The sequence below is a fragment of the Neofelis nebulosa genome, chromosome 5 (assembly GCF_028018385.1).
Source record: "Neofelis nebulosa isolate mNeoNeb1 chromosome 5, mNeoNeb1.pri, whole genome shotgun sequence".
Taxonomy (NCBI): domain Eukaryota; kingdom Metazoa; phylum Chordata; class Mammalia; order Carnivora; family Felidae; genus Neofelis; species Neofelis nebulosa.
The window spans coordinates 22162615-22185142 of NC_080786.1; the positions used below are offsets into that span (position 1 = coordinate 22162615).

At 35.6% G+C, this 22528-nt stretch overlaps 1 protein-coding gene across 2 annotated transcripts in view; it reads right to left on the bottom strand.

Moving 5' to 3' along the window:
• The window catches only part of RAB5A (RAB5A, member RAS oncogene family), a 30438-nt gene that overhangs the window by 6957 nt on the left and 953 nt on the right, over positions 1–22528 (bottom strand). Inside the window, exons 1-4 of one of the 2 annotated variants that reach the window (XM_058729783.1) lie at positions 19985–20115; positions 4663–4833; positions 1140–1308; positions 696–818 (exon numbers count right to left, since the gene is read on the bottom strand). In XM_058729783.1, coding sequence (XP_058585766.1) covers positions 696–818; positions 1140–1308; positions 4663–4742 — 372 coding nt within the window. In that variant the 5' untranslated portion in view covers positions 4743–4833; positions 19985–20115. Of the gene's footprint in view, positions 1–695; positions 819–1139; positions 1309–4662; positions 4834–19984; positions 20242–22528 lie in introns of those variants that run through there. The other variant, XM_058729782.1, reaches the window with a different exon arrangement.

A 22528-nucleotide genomic window follows, 5' to 3' on the forward strand; every position in this document is an offset into this window, starting at 1 on the left:
TGGTTGGGGTATGACTTTTGCTCAGGTCATGATCTCATGATCTGTGAGTTTAAGCCCCACATTGGACTCGCTGCTGTCAGAGCAGAATGCACTTGAGATTCTCCGTCCCCTTCTCTCTCTGCCCCTTCCCTACTCATGCTCTTTCTCAAAAATAAACACAGGTAAGTAAGTAAATAAATAATTGTGCTTTATTTTGCATAAGGGAACATTCTTAATTAGCTAGAATAAATAACCTGTAAGTGGATTTTTGAGCCTTTATTTTTGAAGGCCCTTTTAAGAACCACGTAAGTACAAGCTGTATGTGTATATGTGGGTATGTGTATGTATGCTAATATAAACATTGGCAGGTAAATAAAAAAGGTTAGGAAGGATACTAAAGTATGTGTGGGGGTGGAGGGATTAGGGTAGGAGGCAATCAATAATCTTTTGCTTTATAGATTTCTGCACTATTTGTGAAAAATCACTTCTTTTGTAATTGTTTAGATCAACAAAATCTTTGAGAGTATTTATATATTACAATTATGTGAAGATATTTAAAAATTCAGATTTGTCATGAGAAGCATTTTATTACATACAGTAGATCAACATTTCCTTAAAAAATTGATATTTTCTATTATTTGCATGGCTTTAAAATAACTAATTCAAGTGTAGATACAGAAGGAAAATTTACAATACATATGTGCCTTCAAACATACCTGGAAATCGACAGCTCTTTTATTTGCAAGGTCAGCCTTGTTTCCTGATAAAGCTATTACAATGTTAGGACTGGCTTGCCTCTGAAGTTCTTTAACCCAGTTTTTGGCTCTGGCAAAGGACTCCTGGGAAACAAAGAAACAGCTATTTGGCACAGGCTCAAAAAATGGTTAGGGAGAGTCTCTGTAAGTAAGACAAAGCTACAAACTCTTCAATGTAACTCGGAAAGAAGTGCTTAGGATTATTGTATTATTTGAGACAATTTCATCTTTTTTTTTTTTTTTTTTTTTTTAATCAGTTCTTCCATCTCATGAAAGCTTTGGCAGAAATGTCATGGTTGGGTATCGAAAAAAAAAGTTAAAAAAAAATATTTTCTCTAATTGAAATTCTGAATACAAGAAATGTATAGTCAAAGTAGTTTCACTGTAGAATACATTTCTACTTACCTCATTTGTGATATCATATACAACTATGGCTGCTTGTGCTCCTCTGTAGTACATTGGTGCTAGGCTATGGTATCGTTCTTGACCAGCTGTATCCCATATTTCAAACTTTACTGTTGTGTCATCAAGACACACAGTTTGGGTTAAAAAAGCAGCTGAAAGAAGAAAATGTCTGCAATAAGTTTAGCATCATTTCCCCCCTAATATTTTCACAGTATAGAAACCACCTGGACATAGGATACACTGTACATGCACAGTTAATAGTGGCTTTAGACACCTGAAAGGTCTGTGCTTCAAAGCTTGATACACATACAGGCTTGTTAGACCTTCATAGTAAAATCAGATTCGAAGATTTTTCTATATTCTTAAAAAGTTTATTGTAACACTAAATAGGTTTAGTAACATTTCTTAAATCGCTCTACACATTACAAATTTAAAAATTTTTAAATTTTAAAACAGTTCAAGAAATATACACTGATATTCTTGAAAAACTGCAAGGGGCGGGGAGCTGATAGAGAGGACGGGCATACCTATTACTACACCACCTACATTGTCAACACCACGCCCCCTGCTCCATTCTCCTGGTATTTATTGGCATAGTCTGGTGATTTAGTTCCAGTCCTTTATGACTAAGTATTTTTTGTTATGATATTTTTCCTTCAAAACATGATAAAACTTTAATTTTCATAATTGTTATGAACTCAACCTAAACTTAATTTGTTAAATTCAGATTCAATATTAATTCCTGTTTCAATCCTTGCCATAAGGACTTTTTGCATATGTGCTCTTTCATCAGTTCTTTTCTTAGATTTTAACAAGAAAGTATCCTTTTTTTAAAAAAGTAATTTCTACACCAAACATCAGGCTCAAACTCATGACCAAGAGTTGCAAGCTCTACTGACTGAGCCAAGTAAAGTATTATTTTATGGAGATATTTTTGCTTTTAAGGTTAAGAAGTTCGCTGTCCAGTCTTGCAAATTACATATCATTTATTTTCTGAACTGCTTCTCAGAATAGGAAGTAAAATTTCCATCATAATCCTCTGAGCTCTAGGAATAAACATCAGGAAAAACACTGTAATGGATACTAAAAAAAATGAAAAGAAATCGATTCATAAAAGGTAGTTTATAATCAAGTGAATTGAACTTTAAAATATCAGTTGTTAGGGGGTGCCTGGGTGGCTCAGTTGGCTAAGCATCCAACTCCTGATTTCAGCTCAGGTCATGATCTTATGGTTCCTGAGATAGAGCCCTGCATTGGGCTCTGTGCTGACAGTGCAGAGCCTGCTTGGAATTCTCTCTTCCTCTCTGCCCTTCCCCCACTCATTCTTTCTCTCACTCTCAAAATAAACTAAGAATTGTTAGACTAAGTTTCTAAGTGTAGCTAGCTGCACTAAAATAAAGATACTTAGAACCAGACCTACACTTAGCCATTTTTTAGCAGCATGCTGACATCTTACAGTTGTTTTCCTTCGTTAACTTTGGTAATTAATCCTCTGCTACTCTATCATTCATTATAAATTAGTATGCCCTTCCCTTTTACTTTCAGCTCAAGGTGTGATTATTCAACTTTCTCCCAAACTGGCACAGAATTAAGTTATAAAATTTTCTAAAACTCTGGGGTGCCTGGGTGGCTCAGTCCGTTGAATGTCAGACTTTGGTTCAGGTCATGATCTCACAGTTCATGAGTTCAAGCCCCGCCATCAGACTCTGTGATGACAGCTCTTTCTCTTTTCTATGTTCACAAATACACTGGGAGTAAAAACATTCATTTACACTTCCATAAATCAACTCTAGGCTCAGAGACATAATTAATAGTTATGCTGCCTTAAAGGAAATATAATCTGAATCTCAAACCAGTTAAAGATATTATAAAAGACTACCAATCTTTTTTTAATAAATGCATGTACAAAAATGACAAATAAAATACAGGCAAGGAAATTTCAACAAATACAATAAAACAATAACCCGTAACTGTAGATTCACAATCACAAAGCAGTCACACCAGCAGGCTAAAAAAGAAAAACCATATATTTAAATAAATGACAAAAGGGCATTTGAGGCAATATCCATTCCTAATATACATGTAGGAATCTTCCTTAAAGTTTATCAAGTGTCTATTGTAAGCCTGAAATTAGCATTTTGCTTAATAGGAAAGCACTTAAACAGTCTCTCTAAATCTAGAAACCAAACAAGAATGTCCACCATCACCATTATTTATTAACATTTCAAATATCCTTATAATAAAATAGATTATTGTGGGGTGCCTGGGTGGCTCAGTCGGTTAAGCGTCCGACTTCAGCTCAAGGGCTCAGGTCATGATCTCGCAGTTCTCGTGGGTTCGAGCCCTGCATTGGGCTCTGTGCTGACAGCTCGGAGCCTGGAGCCTGCTTCCGATTCTGTGTCTCCCTCTCTCTCTCTCTGCCCCTCCCCCACTTGTGCTCTGTCTCTCTCTCTCAAAAATAAATAAATGTAAAAATAAAAAAATTTAAAAAAAATAAGATTATTGAAAAGAGACTATTTTTAAGAAGCATGACTGACAAGAAAATCCAAAGGCATTAACTAAAAAAGAACAGATAAAATAATGAGTTCTTTAAATGGGCTAGAACAGATCAAAGTCAACAGCCTTACAACACACTGGCAATAACCAGGGTTTTAGTTGTTATGCTTGGAGGAAAATGGATCCCAATTATATTAACAAAGAACAAGAACAATCAATTCACTCAACTCCTCTTAGCATCCTTCATCACACCCCATTTAATAGCTCCCAACTCTGTGCCATGAACATTTTCACATTTTTTATAAACACTGATTTATGTCATCTTTTTCTTCTAGACTAGGAGTTTCTTGGGAAATTACTGTTAGCTATTCTTCTCCATACCCATAATAAAAATCCCAGTTCATATAAATATTCAAAATGTTTGCTAAAAGAAGTTCATAAAAGATATGTCTATTTTGGGGGTATCTTCGATAACATCTGAATAGACAAATAGTTCCCAAATGGGGAAAAAACATAGACATTTCAAAAGGCCTTTCTCTACCCAAGTTATTATATAACTAACACAATATCAAACAAAATACCATCAAGATCTCTTTAACTTGGTTAACACCATACTGTTATTCATGTGCTATGATAGAGCATAATGATGGGGGTGGAAAAAAAGTAACAGTATTAAGAGGCCAGGGGGATGGGGTTTTAGGGTACATCAAAACCACATTAAAACAATTAAAAGTGCTGTAGTGCCACAAGAACAGAAATATTATGTTATGGGACAATTCAGCGTTATTGAACATTACATACTGCAAGGCCATCATGATTCCCTAATGTTCGCAAATTTTCAAATACCTCCCCCATAAAACTTGACTTCCCCCATAAAACTCAGTGAAGTACAGCTGACATCTTCAAATCCTTAATGCTTCTAAAATCACATTGCTAATCATTTATAAAGTTACAAAAATAAATTCTGACACTCAAAATATACACTACTACATCGATACTGTAGCAACATTAACCACCACCAACTTACCTTAATCTGCACAACCACTTTAATTTATCCAAAACGTCTATTTTCTGGCTAAGAACCATCACTTTCTTAGACCTCTTCATTTTCTCTTCACTTCATCACCAGCACTAGCAGTTGGTTTTCTTTTCGGGCCCATATTTCACAAAGAAACAGCTTTTATCACTTCGAGAGTTACTGTGTACGCGACGACAAGTAGAGAAAAACAAAGCTGTGTTGAGATGCGGGTGCTGGCCTGTCTAATAGGCTCCCTCTTTGAGCTCCAAGATCAGTTCCTATTGGTAAGCCTGGCAGCAAGCAAGTAACATTTCAGTTTCAGCAAAACTACAAATTAGCAAATCACAGACCTTGCAGTCAGCTGAGATAGCTGAAACTGTAAATGTTAAATCTGCAAATACCTAAAGCCTATAATGTGCAAGACCTTCATAAATAATAAGCAAGGAAGAGACACTGCAATACAATGAGCCAGGGGAAAAATATCCAAAGCATTATCCGGATAATTGCATTATCCATAGGTTAATAAATCAGAGTTTAATCTAACAACTAAAATGATTCTACATGAATTGAACAGAAGGGCATAGTAGAGAAAAACCAAGGAACCAATCCCACCCCAACCCTCAAATTTGTATCAAATCTGATAGAAAAGGATTATGTTATTAGAATTGACCAAAAATCCTATATGACTATCAGTTTGATTACATAAAAAAATTTGAGATTTTATCTGCCAACATGTATCATACACCCATAACACAGGGATGAACACATTTTTGGAAAATTTCTACAGTGAATATTAAAGGATTAAATTTTAATATGTAGATAGCTCATATAAATCTTAAGCAAAACTCCCAAAGCATCAAGGATAAATGTGTACAGAAAATTCACAAAAGAAATATAACCTAGGAAAAAAAAAGTCAACATCACTAGTAACAAACAAAATCATCCTTACAGCAAAAAGTCGAAAGTTATTTTACTTGCTTATGAAAAAAAAAAAACAACCTTGAAAAAGTGTGGCAAAAACTCACATTGCTGGTGATATAACTGTTTTGAAAATAATTTTGCCAACATGTAGCAAAATAATGAAAATGCTGACACTTGTTAATCTAGTACCTCATGGAATCTCCAAAAGATGGTATGGGGAGCAGGAGAATAGGAAGAAACCTTTAGAAAGAAAGAATTTTGTACTTAACAATTAGAAACAACCAAAATGTATAAATGCAAAGGTACTGGTGACTTCGTAGATATTAAATAGCAATTACATTAAAAAATGGTTATAAAATAACCTTTAATTGCCAAAAATATATATATAGATATAGATATAGATATCTATATCTATAAATATATAAATATAAATTCCTGGTAGGCATATGGTACATCTATGTAGGAACATGACCAGAAATGTACAGAAAAAACTAAAATAACAGTAGGCTCCTCACAGTAGAATCATGACTGAATGTTCTCCCTTATACGTAGTGGATTTGAGGCCTTTCAAAACTGAAAGGTAGGGGCGCCTGGGTGGCGCAGTCGGTTAAGCGTCCGACTTCAGCCAGGTCACGATCTCGCGGTCCGTGAGTTCGAGCCCCGCGTCAGGCTCTGGGCTGACGGCTCGGAGCCTGGAGCCTGTTTCCGATTCTGTCTCCCTCTCTCCCTGCCCCTCCCCCGTTCATGCTCTGTCTCTCTCTGTCCCAAAAATAAATAAAAAACGTTGAAAAAAAAAATTAAAAAAAAACAAAAAAAACAAAAAACTGAAAGGTAAGGAATAGAATTGCTAGAGAGAAGGGTCTTGGTTGAGGTTCTCAGAAGCAGATCATAAAATCCAAGTTAGAGATTGTTTGGGAGTGATTTGCAGAAGCAAAGTTTTTTAGAGGCAAGGAATTTAATAAATGAGTTCAATGGATCTGAATCAAACTCCCAAGATGAATATCCAATCAGGGAGAAGGATGGCAGGAATTGACCGAGCAGCATCAAGAAGCAGGTACCAAAATTATCAGGGTAGAAACTGGCTTGTTGGGAAATGAGTATCAATAGCAGTAATTGAATATAATGGATTTTCTCAGATAAGCGCTGACTTCAAATAAAATTGCACACAGAGAAGAATATATGGAAGTCTAAAGCTAACAGCAGGCAAAATAAAAAACTAAGCCTATTATTATTTCCCATTAAAATCATATGTGCATTGTCAGGAGTACCCAGTGGATTATGACAGCAAAAACCATGTATTCAGGAAAGAGTTACATTTCAGTTAATGTAAGAAATAGAAGGGGGATAAAAAAAGACTAGGGCAGACAGGAAAGCATACAGTGACTAAACCCAAAAAGAAAATACTCCAAAAGCCTGGCAACAAGGTAAAAAAAAAAATTAAAAAAAAAATTTTTTTTAATGTTTATTTATTTTTGAGAGAGAGAGACACAGCATGAATAGGGGAGGGGTCAAAGAGAGAGGGAAACACAGAATCTAAAGCAGGCTCCGGGCTCTGAGCTGTCAGCACAGAGCCCAACATGGGGCTCGAACTCACAAACGATGAGATCATGACCTGAGCTGAAGTCAGATGCTTAACTGACTTAACTTTACCTAGGTGCCCCAAGCTAAAAAAATTTTTACTAGACAGGTACTATGTAAAAAGATGGCAATATTTCTAAAAGTAAATCCATCTTATGAGATGATCTACAAATCACTAATCACATAAGATTCATTCTTAATGAGCATCTAATAAGAGATTGATATTCAGAATACATAAAGAAATCCTACAATTCAACAACACTAAACCCCAAACATCTAATTAAGAATTGGGCAAAGAAATAGACATTTGTCCAAAGAAGATATGGAAATGACCAAGAAGCTAATGAAAATGCTTAACATCACTACTAGGAAAATGAAAATCAATACCACAATGAGATACTAGTTCACACCCATTAGGACAACTATGATCAAAACAACAGAAATCAAAGAGCTGGCAAGGATATGGAAAAATCAGAACTCTTGTGCACTGACGGGAATATAAAATGAGGCACTACTGTGGAATATGACAGATTCTTCAAAAATATTAAGCAGAATCATCAGATGATCCAGCAATTCCACTTGAGTATATACCCAAAAGATGTGAAAGCAAGGACTTCAACAGATACTTGTATACCAATGTTCATAGCAGCATTTATTCACAATACCCAGAAGGTAGAAGAAAACCCAAAATCCACAATGAAGGATCAACAGAAGATAAGCAGAATGTGGTCTTTATTATACATATGGTGGAACATTATTCCGTTGTAAAAAGGAAATTCTGACACATGAGAATATGGATGAACCTTAATGACATCTTAAGTGAAATAAGCCAATGACAAAAAGACAAATATTGTATAATTTCCCTTATATGAGATTCCTACACAGTGAAATTCTTGGAGGTAAAATAGAATGGTTATTTGCTATGGATAAAGGTGGGGGGGAATGGGAAGTTACTGCCTAATAAAGAGTGTCAGTTGGGGAAGATGAAGAAGTTCTGAAGATGTTCAGTCCTGATGGCTGCACGTTAATGTACTGAATGTTCCAGAACTGTTACTTACTTTTGTTACTTTCATTATTATTAACGTTTATTCATTTTTGAGAGAGAGAGAGAGAGAGTGTGTGTGTGTGTGTGTGTGTGAGCGGGGGAAGGGCAGAGAGAGACAGGGAGACACAGAATCTGAAGCAGGCTCCAGGTTCTGAGTGGTCAGCATGGAGCCTGATGCGGGGCTCAAACTCACAGATGGAGAGATCATGATCTGAGCTGAAGATGGACGCTTAACCGACAGCCACCCAGGTGCTCCTGTTTTTATTTTTTTTAAATGTTTAAATTATAAACTTTATGTCATGCATATTTTACAACAAAAAACATCCAACAACACCTAAAGGCAACTGCTGCTAAATGAATTGCAATCTTGGAAAATATTTAAGGATACCTAACTCTCCTAAAGGAATCTACTAACCAGGACATAAGCTAGTCACATGTTACCTGCTGAACATTACCACGGTAGTATTTCTGATACCAAACTATGCATATTGTTTTTAAATTAGTCTTAAGAGTTTGAGTTTGGTTAGTATTAAGTTAGGGCCCCAAACCTGAACACTCTATGATGGGACTGATAAAATCAGTAAATGAACCTTCAAGGCTAAGAATCTGTGCTTATCCCACCACAGGCCCAAACCTTATAAAGTCTTTACTCACCAGATTGGATTTATATAACAAGGATGTACCAAATAATAAACTGGGAAGCAGAATGAACACATTACAAAGAGGAAAGGTAAAGAAAGGAGAGAGGTTGTGAGAAGTTACTAACTAGTTTCAAACAAATGTTCTCCAAGGAACACCAATACAGAAAAAGTTAATGAAATTAACTTAGCTTTAAGGGATGTGTGTCTTTGAAAGACATTTTATCTGTGGACAATAGGTACTTTATTAAATAGTTTAAACAGTACTTTATTAAATTCCCGTAATATGCAAGGAAAAGACACTTCTGGCTTCCAGGTCTGCATGTATGGTGCTTAGAAGTAGCCGCGCCATCCTAACAAGTAAAAAGATGAACTGGGGGAAAAAAAAAAAAAAAAAGATGAACTGAAAAATTGTCAACTCTTCTTTGATCTGTAAGAAAATTGAGGGGAGAAGGCAATACGCTACTCCCAAAACTGTACAGAAAGGTGGATATGGTAAGGATAACTTCAGAGCAGAAGGATGAGCAAACCAGCTCAGGTAGAAAAACCTAAGCTTTAGTAATTGACAAATTGCTAGAAATTAAGTGTGGCCAAGTCAGAGTTAAAAACTCCAGAGGCAAAAATAAACAATCTGGACTACATCAAACTAAAAAGCTTTTGTACTTTATTTTTTTAAAATATTTTTTTAATGTTTGTTTATTTTTGAGACAGAGGGAGACAGAGCGCCAGTGGGTGAGGGGCAATGAGAGAGGGAGACACAGAATCTGAAACCGGCTCTGGGCTCTGAGCTGTCAGCACAGAGCCCCATTCGGGGCTCAAACCCATGAACCCTGAGATCATTACCTGAGCCGAAGTCGGATGCCTAACTGACTGAGCCACCCAGGTGCCCCAAAGCTTTTGTACTTCAAAGGAAATCATCAACAAAATGAAAAGGTAACCTGCTGAACAGGAGAAAATATTTGCAAATGATGTATCCAATAAGGGGTTAATATGCAAAATACGTAACAAACTCCTACAACTCAAAACACCCAAATCTGATTAAAAAATGGGCAGAGGACCTAAATACTTTTTTCCAAAGACATACAGATGGCCAACAGACACACGAAAAGATGCTCAACGTCACTAATCATCAGGGAAATGTAATTCAAAACCACAGTGAAATATCACCTCCCATCAGTCAGAGTGACCAGTTAAAAAAAAACAGAAATAACAAGTGCTGACAAGGATGTGGGGAAAAGGCAACCCTAGTGCACTGTTGGTGGGAATGTGAACTGATAAAGACACTATGGAAAACATTAAACATTAAAAAATATTAAAAATAGTAATACACAATCCAGGATTCTCACCTCTAGGTATTTACCTAAAAGAATATGAAAATGCTTACTTGAAAAGGGGGAAGCTTCTTTTTTTCCCCCCTTCTCTTTAGTGATACACCTTCTGCATTGGGTTTAAGAACCTAGCACTTAATGCTTCCCCAACCTCAAGGGAACCTCTCAGATCATTAAAGTATTACTGTCTTGAAGTGACTCTTTAATGCTTAGCAATAAACCTATCCACTAAGGAAGCTTAAAAGTTCTAATATTTGTGAATTTTACAACACAGAAATGGAAAAGGACAACTTAAAGAAGGGAGAAAAGACAAGGAAGATTTTAACTCCCAGAGTTAACAGTTATAGGAAACTTGTAATCTTAAAACATATTTAAGTCGAGCAATGACCAAAAAAAACAACTGGAAGTATCTCCAAGGGAGGAAAAAATTGATGAAAAGACTGGAATCCTTTTGATCCCATAATCATTAGATAAAATTATTTTTGGTTCAGTAACCACATCTAGAACTCTATCTTACAGAATTAACTCCAGAGAGAAAAAAAATATTCCAAGAAAATGTCCACAATTAGAGGATTACTTAAAACAGCAATCAAGGGGCGCCTGGGTGGCTCAGTCGGTTAAGCGTCCGACTTCAGCTCAGGTCACGATCTCACGGTCCGTGAGTTCGAGCCCTGCGTCGGGCTCTGGGCTGATGGCTCAGAGCCTGGAGCCTGCTTCCGATTCTGTGTCTCCCTCTCTCTCTGCCCCTCCCCCGTTCATGCTCTGTCTCTCTCTGTCTCAAAAATAAAAAAAAATAAAAAAAAATTAAAAAGTTAAAAAAAAAAAACAGCAATCAAAAATACAAATATTAAATGTCCAACAATAAGAATATGGTAAAAAAAATGTGAGATTACCAGTTACTAAAATAAGTATGAATAAAACAGAGATACTGAGAAATTAACATTAATAAATGAAATAAAATAGAATAGCATCTATTAAAAATGAATTCACATAAAAATATCATGAAGTTATAGTTAACAGAAACACAATGGGCTCTAAAAATATGAAAAGATTCTTGATCTTCCTCATAATATGGCAAAATGGCAAAATCTACAAGTCACTTTTGAGTTAATATACAGTAACAGGCACATTCTGTACATTGTTGTTGAAGGGCTGTCAGAAAATTATATCAGAATTACAAATGTATGTAACCTTTTATATAGGCAATCAACTTCTAGGAATATATACCATAGAGATACTTGGGATACATCTGAAATTACTATGAATTATTTACTGCAATACTACATTATATTAAATTATATTAACAGCCAAAAATCTAAAACAATGTGCAAATTCAAAACTAGAGAAGTGACTTAAATATACATTGATATGATCCATGCAATGGAATACTGTTACACCTAAGAAAAATGAAGATGCTCTTCATAAAATGATATGGATAGATCTTTGACAGAATGTGTTCTCCAAGATGGCCTCAACAAGATCTCCCACACCACATTCTTCTTACATGATGCTGACACCCCTCCTTTGAATCTGTGAGTCTGTAACTAGAACATGATTGATGCTATTTATGTAACTTCTGGGGCAAGGTCATGAAAGGCCACCCAGCTTCACCTGGCACTTTTTGGGACACTCATTCTTGAACCAATCCATCAAGCTGTGAGGAAACTCAAGACAGGTGGTAAGGCCCACATGTAGGTGTTCTGGCTGAGGCTCCAACCAATAGCTAGCAGCAGTTGAGATTGAGTCTATCTAGCCCCAGCACTGATAGCAACCCATGAGTGATCAGAAAACCATCTACAAAGCCCACTCGATTCCCAGAACCATGAGAAGATGAAATGATTTTGCTCTAAATCATCAAGTTTTGTGGTTGTTTCTAAGAAAAAAAAAAAAAATCATGTGAATATTGAAGTGAAAAATATAAGCTACATTATAGTAGCCCTGATATGTTTCAAATTGTATTAAATGGGGAAGAGATTATATAGATTAAAAGTAATAGTAACTTCCCAAGGGCATATAAGAAATTTACATTGTCTTGGGTGGGGGACGGAGAGAACCCAGTGGGTTAGGAGAATACAGGAAAGAGAATTTTTAGTGTAACCTCATATAACCGTAGTAAGGTCCTCGTAAAATGCTGAGAAATGCTAAAGGTACCCAATAATTAATATAGTGACTTGAGTCCCATATCATCAGATTATCCTCTTCTTTTTGAGTCCAAAAGCATTTGCTATCCTCAAGGTTAGAAACCATGAATAACTGGTTCCTCATCCTGCTTCTACTTTCCACATCTGTATTACATTGAAAAGAGGGTGAATGCTGTTTATCAACTTATTTCAAATATTGTTTTATAAAACTTGTAAAGCACTGAGGATATTCATTTCCAAAATCCAATATGTAGCTTCAGTAACACTTTCATCTTGAGAAATTTAATAATTTGCTAGCTAGTTTGTATTTATATCAAGCTAGCCAATGATCAAACTCCCAAAACCTCTTGAAATTATTTCCTATTGCTTTTCTCACTCTTACACATTCTTATTCTCTCCACCAAGAAGTCTGTAATAAAAAGCTCTCAATGACGACTCCAAATTAGCTTATCCTATGTTAAATTCAGTACGCATCACAAGATTGCATATAAGTAACAGCTGATTATTATAGTGTAAGATGCAAAAGGAGAAAAGAAACATTTTTCAAAAACAATGTTTTCTCTATTTTTATCAAGTCAGAATTCTTATTCTATTAACGAAGTTTTTAAAAAGCTGCCCATTCTCTCTCTCCCTCCCCTGCTTTCACTCTCTCTCTCTCAAAATAAATAAACCTTAAGTAAAAATAAATAAATAAATAAAAATAAAGTTTCCCAACCCACCACATCAAATCATTCAAACCAAGTATCTTATGTGCCTCTGGTGTCTACCGAAGGTCAATTATCCACAAACCTTAAATGTTCAGAACAGAGTCAACAACAGAAAGGTAGCAAAAATAGTCCGAATGCAGCCAAAATAGATGTCATAAAGTCCAAGCACCAAAGTTTATGCAAATTTACATATTTCTTCAGTATGTAACTGAGAATATACTTCCTTTATATATACGTATGTATCCTTTTTTGGGATATATATATATAATAAATAAAAAAGATCAGTCAGAAATTTAGACCTAATTTAAATAGTGGTATGTAATACCACTTTTCATACCTTATGTGTACTCAATCTGTCTCCCATCCTAAACTGTAAGATTTGATTTCTAGTACTTAGCACAATGTTAGGAGCTTGGTAAATTTGTTGAATAAATGAATTTTAAAGAAGTTTGACAATCTTACTTCCCAGTCTGTAAGAGAATAAAAGCAGCAAATTAATCAACAGAGGCTGTTCACTATAGTTAGAGCTAACTGGCAAAAACCATTCTACCAAATAGCTTTGAACACTTAAGCAGCACCAGAGGGCAATCAATGAATCAAGTAAGACAGGACAAAAACTGATGTTCAAAAACTCAAATTATGAAATAAATTTTAAGAGGAGGAAATGATTAAAATGTATTGATTATACTGTTTAATGTGGAAAGTACAAAAAAAAAACCTACTCTAGAAGAATTCTTACTTACAATCCTCTCATTTTACAAATGTTCGAACAGGGCTCACAAAGTGTCCATAAAAGGTTGCCAAGACTAAAAACAAGATTACAGACTCCTAAGTGGCAGCAATGTTTAAATACTCCTGTATAACATTCTGAAGTAGGATACTAGAAAAAAATTACTGTTAATTCTATTAAAAAATCATTTTTTAGGACAAAGCTCGTATAAACTGATATAAAGTAGCCAATCTCTACCAACTTCTCTCAGTAATACAACCTATCTCAGATACTGAATACCTACTTTCTAGAAGGAAATAGTACTATGCATAAATATTCTTTCACTTGAAACCAATGATTAACTTCCACCAATGTTAATTCTCACTGTATTAGAAAGAACAATGAACATTTCGAACACCATTTTTCTAATGAGTCAAAAACCATATGCTTATGGTCTGTCTCTATCTAGGTCTTCCGTCCTTTCTCAAAAGTACTTTTAATTGAGAGCAATGTGATAAAAAAAGATAAAGGTAATAAATGTAAGGGTTACAATTACAGACCTTTCTCAAGTCACAATGGGGTTAATCCTGATAAACCCATCACGTTGAGAATTTGGTAAAAATGAAAAATTCATTTAATACACCTAACCTACCTTTGCTCAAATGTACTCAGAACACTTATGCTAACCTTCAATTGGGCAAAATCATCTAACACAAAACCCATTTTATAATGAACGGTTGAATATCTCATGTAATTTTTTGAATACTGTACTAAACATGAAAAATGGAATGGCTGTTACCGGTACAGAATGGTTGTGACTGTATCGGTTATTTGCCCTTGTGATCACGTGGCTGACTGGGTGCTAGAACTCACTGCCATTTCCAAGCATCACAAGAGTATTGTACCAAATACTGCCGGCTTGGAAGAAAATCAAAACTCAAAGTATGGTTTCTACTGTCTGTATTGCTTTTACACCATCATGAAGTTGAACTAAGTAGAACCACTGTAAACTGGGGATCATTTGTATACAAATCAGTCTTTCTGAAGGCTAACAAGTGAAGGGCAACAGTAGAAAGTTTACTACTATAGGAAGAATGTAAGTTATTCAGATTTAAATTTTCTGGCTGGCTTTTATTTCTTAGTTTAGGAGACAAGTTTAATATCTGAATACATTTAGTATTCTATTTAACAGTGTAATTTCCCCCTCTGAGAAGACTTCCACAAATAGCTTAGTTCATGTGGGTGGCATGCATTTAATGTAATATACACGACTAACTAGTTTTGTGAAAACCAATAAATGGAGAGGGAAAAATTAGTAAGAATTTACCAAGCAGAATTTTAAGAAACTTAGTTGTACATGCTTATACTATCCACTTGAATGAATCTGCAAAAACTTCATTTTTAGGATGGCTCAAATTTAGTTAAGTACTTGCTTTTATAAAGTTTTTAAAGTCTTATTTGTTCCTATAAATTTTATCTTCCAGGGGTGCCTAGGTGGCTCAGTCAGTTAAGCATCCAACTTTGGCTCAGGTCATGATCTCACAGCTCATGAGTTAGAACCCAGCATCAGGTTTTGTGCTGACAGCTCAAGAGCCTGGAGCGTGTTTAAGATTCTGTGTCTCCCTCTTTCTCTGCCCCTCCCCCACTTGCGCTGTCTCCTTCTCTCCCTCTCAAAAATAAACATTAAAAATTTAAAAAGTCTCATCTTCCAACAAAGGAAATCTAAACATAAAAAACTTATTACTGTCAAATCCTAAATCAAATGCCATGCACTATATGGAATAGTCATAATTCCAAAATAATGTCATGCTGTAGCAATATAACAATGATAAAAATGACTCAGCAAAAAGTAATGGTGATGGTAGTGGTAACACCTAACATTTAATAAGCATTTTACTCTGTATTACGCACTGTGCCAAGAAATTTATATGTACTTTCATTTAGCCCTTACTAAAAACTTTTCTAGTTAGATACATTATTTCCATTTCATGTGAGAGCTGAGTCTGACTTACCTATGATCAAGCAGCTAATATGTGCCATGTGCTGGAACTACAATTTAAAAAGGCACTTGTTTCTTTAATTAACTTAGTGTATAATCAGTCCTTGATTACTTTTGGCAATAAAGGAGAACAGCACTGGTACAGATAACTGAAAACTATACAAAGTCCCTTAGTAAAGAGAGACAAAGCAGAGCAACCCTGATGGGACAGAGAAGGGGCCATACTCTCTTAAAGGGCCTACCAGGTTAACAGAGTTGAGGGAAGGGGTTCCCATACAAAGAAGGGGTTCCCATACAAAGAGATACAAGTCATGTGTGATGTTACCAGGACACAATACTTGTAATCCTCAAACTGGAGTAGCTGAACAAACAACATGTTTTCAAAAACCCTACTCGAACTGCAGTTTAACAAAAAGCAATTATTCCAAAAACTTTAGTGTAAATGTAATACTGACTACTCAGAACACAAAAAGCAGTGGTTCTCAAACTTCAGTATGCAACAGAATCACCTGGGAGACTTGTTAACATTTAAGATTACTGGTCCCACTTCAGTGTTTTGGTTCAATATAGGACATAGGAATTTGCATTTTTAACAAGTTCCCAGGTAATGCAGATGCTTCTGGAATACGGAACATTCTGAGAACCAGTGTGCTAAACCAAACCTCAAAAATAACAGTTACCTGCAAGAGGAATGTTAATATTCTCCCGTACAGTTCTGTAACCTAAACTTGTCTGACATTCCTTTGATGATCAGTGCATTCAAAATTACACTCTGGTATCAAACATTTACCTTTCAAAAGAAAAGAAGAAGAGTTAAATGACTGCGTCTTATTTCATTGCATATTAAAAAAAAAAAAAAAGGTTTATTTACTTATTTTGGGAGTGGGCAGAGGGCGAGAGAGAATCCCAAGCATTCCCTGCAATGTCAGTGCAGAGCCTGACACAGGACTCAATCTCACAACCCTGGGATCACGATCTGAGCTGAAATCAAGAGGTGGACGCTGAACCCACTGAGCCACACAGATGCCCCTTCACTGCATATTTTAACCTTGCTCTGACTTACGTTGAAAATCCACTTGTTTATAAATAGCATTTAAATGTGTTTAAACAATATTTTTTTTTTCAACGTTTTTTTTTTTGTTTTTTTTTTTTTTATTTTTGGGACAGAGAGAGACAGAGCATGAACGGGGGAGGGGCAGAGAGAGAGGGAGACACAGAATCGGAAACAGGCTCCAGGCTCCGAGCCATCAGCCCAGAGCCTGACGCGGGGCTCGAACTCACGGACCGCGAGATCGTGACCTGGTTGAAGTCGGACGCTTAACCGACTGCGCCACCCAGGCGCCCCTAAACAATATTTTTTTTGACAGGAGTAACTCACTTGAAACCTTTAAAGTCTTAAAGTACTCAAGGTGTTAAGTGAAAGATGAACAGCCCTATCCAACAGATATTTACTGAGGAGATACTGAGGAAGACAACCATATGAACCAAATGCTCCTTGCTAACCTTCTGGGCTCTTTTTTTCCTTTTTAGAGAAAGCGAGGGAGAGACAGTGTGTGCGTGAGGGTGGGGGAAAGGGCAGTGGGAGCCTGATGCGGGGCTCGATTCCACGACTCTGGGATCGTGACCTGAGCTGAAATCAAGAGCTGGATGTTCAACCAACAGAGCCACCCAGGTGCCCCTGGGTTTGCCTTAAACAATAAGAACATAAATGTCCTGCAGACTTTAAATCCCTACAAATAAGCTAGAACTCCCCGAAGTATTAAACCCAACACCTAACTACTTAACTTTATTATGAGTGCTATAGGGCAAAGGGGCAATTGTATAGGATGCAGTGAGACAACATTGATTCTTAAATCGAGCTATCATGTTTAGAACTGCATAAACTACCCTGATATTCTTGATGAAGGTAAGGCTCTAGAATACACAAAGTCAAGAGAATAGCGTATGATTTCAAACATGAAAATTTTAAGTTAGCTCTTCAGACCATACCTAATGTTAGTAGATATAAACCATCAAAAAATAAAATGCAAACATTTGGCTAAGTTCATTTGTTAGGTAAGTCTTACCACACATCAGCCAAAACAAAAATATATACTACTTACAAGTTATGGACTTGGGGTGTTGATAACTAAATAGCTCAAATCATGAAATCTTTAAAACTGAATACTAGTATTGTCCCTAAGGGCGAAGAGCTGTTATCAAAGAGCATAAAACAGCACTCACTATTAAAACATACCTAATCAATGTCTTAAACCTTAAGCTTACACTATGTCAACTATGTCTCAAAACAAAAACAAAAACAAAAACAAAAACCCAGTGCTCACAGCTATAATCATAATGGCACTGTCAGACTTCCTAAAAATTGGTCGTCTATAACATAAACTGTCCAACAAACATTAACACAGAGAAATGTGGATATAAATCCCTTCTAAAGTTGGTTTTAAAAGTCAATTTGCACAAGTAGAAAATATTAAGGAAGCTTTAGATATAGGAACACTTGAAAAATCCATAAATGTAGATCACCTGATTTGTGTTAAATGGAAATGCAGATTACATATACGCATACGACATTTATCAGATCTGTATATTTACAACTCACTGACAGAGTTCCATTTTTCTTACAAACGTCCTTCTTTAAATATCATTACGACAAAGTACATTTGGATGACCATAATATCCAAAACAAAAACAAAGATTCTAGTCTTACCCTCCTGAGGCTCTTGCAGTTACCCAGGAATTAAGTTCTTTACTATATAGTGCTTCAGTGTTGTTAATGGACAATGCACTGTGAAGAGGGGGAGGGTGGCACAGAGCCAGTCCCAAACCTATCTGGCCCAGGTATTTAGCCTAGAATGCATATGAACTTTGGGAAATGCTGCCACTGACAATTACTTGACAAGCGATACTACCTTGAGAGATATTTCATTCCTGAACCAAATGTGTGTGTGTGTGTAAATGTTCTAACAAAAAAATCACAAAGAATGTATATTGTCCATTACATTTTTAACTCAAAAGCTCAATGATGTGGACTACATTTCTGAAGGTCACCCATTATAAAAAACTGAACACCCAGTATAAAAATACTGAAACAATAGAACACTGTGTAACTTGATATATACACAAATGAAAGAAGATGACAAACACCACATTGCTAAATCTATTAAAGTGGAAATACCACCTATGTACTGTATTTTCTGTACGCAGGGAAGTCAGGAGGTAGTACAGTTTTACAAACTATTTCATTAGAAAGGTCTGAACTATGAATAAAATTATCAAGTGTACCTGAGAACATACACTAAATGCACAACATAAAGTTATATTCCTAAAACACAGATCTAAAGTTGCTACATATTAGCTGGGTCACAGATTTCAAAAGTTTGACTTTTTATACCTATGGGGTTAAAATCTATTTACGTATACCTTTAAAAATATAGTACTGCTTAATTACACACACCTTGCAAAATATTGTGAATCTTAAAGCTGTGTGGTTCCTCTGATATTACCTAATTCAAAAGCTTCATTTGACAGATGAAACTGAGGCACCGAAAAAAGTTTTGCTCCAATGCTATATAGCTGTGAATCTGATTAATTCAATCACCAATTTCCTGTCTTTATCCACAACACTGCACTATTAGTTGTCTCCTCTTTGTCCTGCCTCTTACCTTCCCCTCATCCCATCTCAACCCTACCAAAACCATTGTATTCATGGCTTACTCTATCTCTTCCTCATCTTTGATCTTTCTCTCCAGGTCCCATTTCCCTTTCATGTCCCTTTCCATTGACCACTGACTTTTTCTCTTCAAGTTTAATAAAATTTAATTAATTTTACTAATCAGTGTTAATATACAAATAGTCTAGTTATTTAGAATTAGGATTTTAAGGTTAACCTTCACTATTTATTATTTTCATTATTCATTCTAAAGCCAATATTATTCAGCACAAACGTATTAATTCAAAGAAGCTTCTAATCATTATCAAGAAACAGGTATCAGATCAAATTTAATTACTTGGGACACTGACTCTGTTCATGCTTGTATCTGTAAGTCCAGCTTTTACACAATTATCTTGGGGATAACCAGGAAATCAAAATGTAGAAAGATACCACCTAAACAAAAATCAAGATAAGTTTTAAAGCTTAAGGTCTGCTGAACGGTTTTCTTCACTGTGTGACCTATTTAGGTATTCATCATCACACAACTGGAACTGCAAAATCTTTTTTGCCAATGTATGATTCAATTAAATGAAGGGAAAAAAGAAAATCTCACCCCCTATGGTACTCTCTTGAAATTCATGAAACTGGCCCTTCACAAAACGAAGCACTAGGCTTGATTTGCCAACAGCAGACTCTCCCAGAAGTACTAGTTTGAACTGGCATATTTTATTTCCAGTATTTGGCCCATTGGGTCTTGTTGCTCCTCGATTAGCCATGTCCAAATTTGAAAGAAGTCCCTAATTTCAGTCTTTTAAATGAACTTCCAGGATGCAAGGTGTCAAATTTTTTTCTTTCTGGATGTAGAGAAACCTGTAAAGAAACAAATATTGTATTATTAAATACACAAATCAGTAAACAAATCTAATGTTAATCACTTCAGTAATTTTGCCTATCACATATAATATGATAATTGTAACCTCTACAGGACACCGATTCCCATGTATTTAAATTCACTACCTTTGTACTGAAATAATGTAAAAGTATGAGACTTAAGCCTAAAATCCTGCTATAATTTTCAGATCAAAAAAAAATTTAAAGCTAATCTTTATTTAAGACTCAACTTTGTACCAGGTAGTTAAGTACTTAACATAGTCATTCAACAATCCTATAGACTGTTACAATCCTTAAAAATGAGGAAACAGGCACAGAGAGGTTAAGTAACTTGACTGAGATCACATAGTTACTGTGACAGAGCCATGACAGAGCCACAACATAGCTGTGTTTCAAACCCAGTCAACCTGAGAGGTGACTTAAGAGTTCAGGTTTTGGAGCCAGACTAGATGGGTTAAAACAGTTTTGGGGAAAATTCAGTTCATAAATGGGAAATTCTTACAACAGATCCTAGAACATAGTAAGAACTCAACAAATGTTGGCTATTATTATTTGAAGGCCCCTATTAAATTGTACAGTTTTTGATTAATGGTAATGTCAAAGCAACAAATATTTTGTGTGTCTAGTAGCTAAAAGACTTAAAACTGTTTCCTCATGTGCTCAAATACATCATACATGGAAGTGTTAACAGTGGTTTTCTATGTGGTTAGCTTATTGGTGTCTTATTTACTTACACTTTTCTGTAGTTTTGGGGCTAATTAAGTCATTATTTTCCATTTAACACATTTAGAAAAAACTGGCCTAAATGGCAACTTCTATCTCTTTTCTTAATACCTACTGCTAATTTTCAATCTGAAAGGAATAAGGGAACATTAAAAAGGACTCTCTTCCAATCTACTCAAAAATCACAGTTTTCTTATCTTTAGTCAAAATCTGATTATGTGCTTACTAGTAATACTAAACCTGATGATTCCTCCCCCTAAAAATCACTGTTATATTTCATTTAGGTACCTCATATAAGAAATTTGCTTTCCCCATGAAATGAGGTTACATAAAACTCCCTCTCGACAATGGATTAATAAATACCAATGAGACCTTATATTTGAGACAATAAAATCACCACTGCCTTATCTCAACAGCAGCTTTGCAGAGTTCTTTTAGTAACACATACTGAACTATTTAAACGTGAAATGGTAGGTCTAAGTTGTTTCTAAACAGTAGGGATATAAATAAAACACTACTGGCCATAGATAATTTAAAGCAGGTGATGGGTTCATTCTACTATTCTCCCCCTCTTTTGTGTACTTTAACATTTTTCTGTAATAAAAAAATGCCCCAATCTCCACACTGACTCCCCACCACATTAAAAGATATTGGATTTGGTGATGTAATCTTGACTGGGTATACTGAACTCTCCATTTCCAAAATACCTAACTAACTTACATAGCTGCTGCAGAATTAAATGAGAGAATAGATGTTAAAAAAAAAAAAAAGTCTCTAATACAGTGGCCAACACATAACAGGGACTGAAAAATGGCAATTAGAGTGGCTCTCTGATAAAATAAACAGACCATCATGCAGACTAAACATGTGAACACACCTTTAGATATTTCAACACCAATTGAAATATTTCCCAGTTGTCTCACTACCCACAAAACAGCAAATTGAAATACTCGTCAGGGACAACATGCTCCAAATTTTCAAGGCCCAAAATTTCAGGGAAAACATGAGACTCCCATTAAAAAAATTTTTTTTGCTGTGCCTTTTAAGGGTTAAAGCTGTTGGAACAGAGCTCTCTCCAACACTCTAGAGCAGGAAATAAATGTATAAAGTTAGCACAGTAAGGTTAAAAATCATGGGCATTCATTTTTATTCGCTACAGAAACTTTTGTTTTGCAAAACGAAAATTCTGCATAAAATGCATTTTAAAATCTTTTGAGAACAACCGGTATCCTATGAAGTCCTCTAGGAGCTCGTTAATAAAGATAGCATCAATAACAGCAGCTAACATTTACCAGACCCTTATTTTGTGCCAACCATTATTCCATGAATTTTGCTTACGGCAACCCTAGGAGCTCATGTTATCCCAATTTTGCATTAAAAATAAAGTTTCTGAGCTCTCTTGACTTATAACAGGGCGGTCCACGTTTCTTTTTTTTAACCAGTTATCTGAAAGGCATCCGAATCAGCATTGAGACCAAACCCCAACTATGTGAATTGCGACGTTTAGAGCTTACAGTCTGAAAATCTCCCGGGGGTAACCAGC